Genomic DNA, 5847 nt, shown 5'->3' on the forward strand with positions numbered 1-5847 from the left:
CGCGAGTGAGATATCATTGTTTTTTACTACAGTATCATAAAAATTATTGAGAGAGGAGTGAGGGTTGATCCTCACTGGGATTGCATTCGAGCTGCGATTCTGTAGGTACGCGTGCACTTAGGTCGGAAGGGGAGCCTGAGCTGTTGTCTGAGAGTAAACTTTGTTCATATTCTTGCAGGCTGATGTCTCATTGGCGTGAGAGTCGGACATACAGGACTTGTTTCAGGTCTGCAGGGAAGTGTGCATCTTATAGGATCTCCTTGGCAGTGTCTGAGAGTTCCATGCTATCTATCCAGTCCTTAGGAGGGCTGACTTCCGAAAGTAGATCTTGTTCTTCAGCTGGGATCGTCAGTCTGATAGTCCGCAAATTCTATGATGATGTCGTCAAGTGCTTGTTCAAGGTACCCTCGTCGCATGAAAATGAAGGAGCAATTGACCACCTCTTTTTGGGTGGTTTCCACGTCTGTTGCTAATTTGTCGTCGAGTATTAAATCATAATAATAAATTATGTGGTAAACCACAAATTTATTTATTATTCTTAATACTGTCAAGCATTCTAAAAAAAATCTAACTTCGTTGATTTTTTATTGAACTGGGCGTCGTCGTACCTCCTAGCCTGTGTTAAATTAATTATAAAAGGTTATAACTCTTTAAAAGGTTTAAAAAGGTTTATGCAAAACCTAAACCTTTAAAGAATTAAAAAAAGTTTAAAAAATAAAAAAATTATAATATAATTTTTTATTTTTTCCTAAACATAGTTAAACAATGATATATCCTTAATTAATAAAACCTTGTAAGGTTTTACAGTTAAGGATTAACCCCCGTCATTGGTATCCAAGTTTTCCAGAGGAGCAAACCAGTTGGTTGGTTCCACAGGCTTACAGTCATGTGTTTAGACTTCAGGAGCTCCTTCGAGGGGGCTTAATCACGCGTCTGACCAGTCTTGCGGCGGCTTGTTTTGTTGCCGCCAGGGGTCCAGTCCTCGCTGTTTCGCACAGTGGGCAGCTTGTAGCATAGTGGTTCTGAGCACCACAGTTGAAGCATCCTTTCTGGTTACATCGGGCGCCCTGGCTCATGGCAGCACGAGCAGTGGAGCAGCATCTGATCAAAATTGGCATAGATCAACTCTTCCTGGTCGCCGCACCAGGGAATATGATGATCAAGGGCGTGGAGTTGTTGATTATGTCGTGGCTGTATATCCAGGACGGGAAATCGTAATAGCTTCCTCTTCTTCCTCTTTCTGAATCATTAGTTAATACACAATGTCTGACTTGACCGAAGGTAAAAAAAAAAAAGGCAAAAGGCAAAAGAGCCATTGATATTTCACGATCACGTACTAACATTTTTTATAATCCCCCTTCTTTTTTGATAATAGCTTTTCAAGAATATTTCAAGATCGCAAATCATCCCAACTTACTGACCTTTGTCACGAAGAATGAAAGCATCGTCAAAAAATGGATCGCATATCATAATACTGTGGAAGAAGCAACCAGGGCATTGAAGAACAAGATGAAACACGTCTATAATCAAACATACCCAAAAAGAACATCGGGACCGACGCTGAAAGTGGATTTAACAGAACTATTTGCTACAGTGAAGACAGACCGGGCGATTCTTTCAGCAGGGGAAAGGACAGCTAATGAGCAATATAGGTACCCCCCTCTAATTATAGATAGAGTCACGCATCGGACCTCAAATTTTACCTACATATAGTTCAGTATCTGGATTTTTATATCTCCAATTTTCTAAACCACAGCGCAGAAATTACAAGAGAACTGGCTATTTGAAGCTAAGAGGTCAGTTTTTGTAAAAGTTCACATTTTTAAAATTTTGAAGTTTTATATAACTAGGTATAATAGCTACAGAAACATACTACTAAAAGCTATATTGTAGCGAGATGTGTTGAGCTCAGAGAAATACTAGAAGATAAGTAATCGTTACTATGATATCTAAGGGATAAGGGTATATTTGATCGAAATTTCAATTAGAGAAAGATATAAAGCTCAAGAGTTATCAGTAGTAAGTACATTAAAAGTGACTAATAATAATTGCATTTTATAAAAGAACCTTGTTACATAAGAAAAAGAAACCTTGTTATATTGGGAAAAAGAAACTTTGTTATATAGGAAAAAGGATGACTTATACAGGAATATAGATGACAAATATAAATCTGTGTGAGAAGAATGACATAATACTGATTACTAAATAATTTTGCTGTAGCAATAAAAAGAACACTCTAAGAATATAAAAAGGGCTAAGTATAATTTTTCCAACCAGTATCTCATCTTCCTCAACTTTATCCATTTTTATTTTACCATGTCTTTTACCCACCCTAATAACCAATTCCCTTCTATAAGGAGATTTGCCGAGTTGATTGCCGAGTTGATTGCAAAGCCTAGTGATGCTATCTCGTAAGGGTTTCACTTTATTTTTATTAATAAGTAATATATGATAAATAGTTTTACTGATTACGAAAATTTACTTGAAATAGTTTTCTGATCGAAATGGTGCCTTCAATGAAACAATGTACTGTGATAATGGCTCTGAGATGCATATTACCTGGCCTCCAAGTCAAAAACGTCCTAGATGGCGCTGCACAAAAAGCTGTTGTAATAGGACTACAAAATCTGTTAGCAAGGGGTCATATTTCTATAGTAGGAAGGCAGACTTAGGTGATATCCTATGGACCCTACATGGTTTTATTACTGGTAATTCGGTAAAGGCTTTGACAAAGGTGACGGAACTTGACCGTCGTACAGTTGCACAGATCATCTTTGATGTTTACCAGATCATGGATAATGATATTACAGATGATGATATTACTTTGGGTAAGTTTATATATTTTTCTTTTCTCCTTATTTTAAAAGAAACTAAAAGTTTTTATTAGGTGGACCTGGTGTAACCGAGGTACAGATTGATGAGAGCAAGTTTGGCAAGAACAAGTACCATCATGGCCATTCAGTTCTAGGTGTTTGGGTCTGGTAGAAAACCGGCCTGGTCAAGCAGGAAAGGCCTTTCTTATATTGTTCCAGATAGAACAGCTGATACATTGATTCCTTTAATCCAACAATATGTCCGTTCTGGTACAAGAATCATTTTAGACTGCCATCATCCTTATATGAGGCTGCGCCAGTTAGGATATGGTGCATTCAGATAATAACCGACACAAATTTTAGGTCAACTTTGAAGCCCCATAACTTTACCAAAAATATATATTTTTTAATTTTGAGCCATAATAATTATAGATGAACATCTTTAGAAAATACATTATGGTTTATTTTTATAAAAATGTCTTAGAAAAAAAAAGTTATAGGCCATCAAAAATAGTGAATAATGGGAAAATTTAGCTGGGGACAAGAGAAATTGAAACATGTCATCAACTGGTTGGACCTAAAAAGGTGCTTGTGTAACCGTGTGTAACCACGTCTGTTATAGAGCTGTTGTTCCTATTTGCTATCATATATTTTGCTTTTCTCTTCTTTTGTACTATCTCACAAAGATGGCGCCTCGCTCTAAACGTCAAAAAGCTACTTCAAATAAGACACGTCAAAGTGGATCATTCACTAAATCAGATAGCAGTATAGAAAACAGGCTGCAAGATGTTGCGACAAACGAAGTTACTTTCATCGATGAACAAGAAGACTGGGAGTTACTTGGATTGACAAGAGGCGATCTTTATCGAATTAATACTGCAGTTATCCCATCCCCAGGAACTGACTCAAATACTCTTGAACGTACAAGGGTGGATGGAGCTGATGATTATCTGAATGATCATCGCTATCATGGTAATTCGCGTACTACCAACTGGCGGAAACGTAAGGAAAACGAGAAGGCCACTTCAAATATGCCAGACGTAAGAAAACAGGTCAGCATAAGACAGTTTTTTCAAACGATGCCTGAACCTGACGACGACGACGACGACGACGACGACAACTACGAATAGCAAGAAGTCACTGATCAACAAAAGCTACAGCTAGCGTATGACAAACTTAAGACGGAGACCAACCCTGATATCTCAAGCACATCCGAGTTCAATATGAGACTTGCTTTCGAAACCGCTAGACTGAACTCGGTCAAGTTCTACTTACAGTTTCGAATCTAAGGTTCAAAAAAGATGAAGACATCCAAAAAAGCCAGTGACTTGGTCTGGGAGACACCTACCACCTACCGTTATCAAGTCATCAGATCATGGAGCCAAGAATATCTTGAAAATGGCTTTTTGACGCCATATAAGCAGGGCAAACACGCCAAAAGAAAATCAGTACTCAATGATGAGGATATTATGGCAGCAGCATGTGCCTGGCTTCAATCTTGAAGGCCTGAGAAGTGAAACACTATAGAGCTTCAAAAGCATCTCGACGAATGCATGATCCCAGATAAACTCGGAGTCCCAGGCAACATTGCATTGAGCATTATATGGAACTACATACACGAGTGGGGCTACATTTATCGTCGTAACAGCAAAGATATCTACTATGACGGCCACGAACGTCAGGACGTCGTTGAGTATCGTAAAAAATGGGCACGGCAAATGATGAATTTCGTCGAGCGCACCGATACTTTTCTTGGTGATGATATGAGAACCGTTATACCACCAGAGCTTCGACCAGGACAGCAGAAAATCGTATTTGTTACCCATGATGAATGCACTTTTTATGCCAACGACGGAAAAAGCACACTTTGGCTACAAGAAGGCGAAAATGTCCTACGTAAAAAAGGACCTGGTCTTTCCATAATGGTCAGCGAATTTCAGTGCCCTTGTCACGGAACAATGAAAATCAAAGGATGGACATCACGACGTGTAATTCATGCTGGCGCTAATCGTGACGGCTACTGGACTAGTGAGCACTTAGTAGAGCAGCTCGTCGAAGATGCAATTCCTTTGTTCAATGCACTTCATTAAGGATGCCAAGCTGTCTTTTTGTTTGATCAAAGCAGCAACCACAATGCATACAAGAACGATGCGCTTGTTGCATCATGGATGCCTATCCAACCAAAGCTGAAGTGCGAAATGCCATACGAATTCAAGCTGACATCGTTTCATCTTGGTGGGGCTACCAGCAGCAACACACCTGTCACTGATGAGCATGAAAATTCGTATGCTGCTGAAGATAGCAATGATGATGAAAACACATACCATCAAAGCTTATATTACAAGGTCCCGGTCAAAAAAGGAAAGAAGGGCAAGGAGAAAACTGAGAACGTCTGGTATTTCAAGGGTATCATGAGAATCCTGAAGGATCGCCAGCTCTGGATGGAAGAGGATCTCAACCGGCCTAGTAAAAAGTGGAGAGGTTTCTGCAATGCTGAACCTATGCCTGACAACTGTTGCTGTGGACGACACCTCCTTGCTGCCCAGCCAGATTCTGCTAGTCAGAAGACGGCGCCTCACGAAGAAGTCCTTGCTGCTGGTCACCTTTTTGCATTATATCCTAAGTTCCACTGTGAATGCTATTGGGGTGCAGCCAAGCGTGAAGCTCGCCTAAAATGCGAATACACTTTTAAAGCACTACAAGAACATTTACATGATTTTCTTGATAGCGCAGGCAACCCTGTTACTATCCAAAGGTACTAGAATCGCTGCTTACGCTACATCAACGCCTACAGCCAAGATCTCAATGCTGAAGGTGCCGCCAAAGAAGTCTAAAAATTTACCAGCTGTAAGCTTGCTTCTTAGGAGGGTAACCTTTAGTGTTATGATTTTAGTGAAATTATAAATATGTAAAAAATTATAAGTAATATAATTTTTAAATGTTTATAATAATTCATGAAATTAATTTTTTTAATTAAAAAAATAATTTCTTAAACACTATAAGATTCTCAACCAATAGGGTTAATCTCAACTAT

The 5847-nt window shown here is 39.0% G+C and overlaps 2 protein-coding genes across 2 annotated transcripts; both read left to right on the forward strand.

The window, feature by feature from the left end:
* Positions 1-3499: 3499 nt before the first annotated feature.
* BDB00DRAFT_873149 (uncharacterized protein) lies at positions 3500-4102 on the forward strand (the record flags this gene model as incomplete). Its single annotated transcript, XM_053127053.1, has 2 exons — positions 3500-3853; positions 3944-4102. 2 exons carry the CDS (start codon positions 3500-3502, stop codon positions 4100-4102), a joined length of 513 nt encoding a protein of 170 aa, XP_052979018.1.
* Positions 4103-4366: 264 nt separating this feature from the next.
* On the forward strand, positions 4367-5647 carry BDB00DRAFT_873150 (uncharacterized protein; the record flags this gene model as incomplete). Its single annotated transcript, XM_053127054.1, has 3 exons — positions 4367-4841; positions 4905-5568; positions 5608-5647. The coding sequence occupies 3 exons, from the start codon at positions 4367-4369 to the stop codon at positions 5645-5647; spliced, it is 1179 nt and encodes a 392-aa protein (XP_052979019.1).
* Positions 5648-5847: the final 200 nt, after the last annotated feature.

Source organism: Zychaea mexicana (assembly GCF_025766255.1).
Source record: "Zychaea mexicana strain RSA 1403 chromosome Unknown BDB00scaffold_44, whole genome shotgun sequence".
NCBI lineage: Eukaryota > Fungi > Mucoromycota > Mucoromycetes > Mucorales > Lichtheimiaceae > Zychaea > Zychaea mexicana.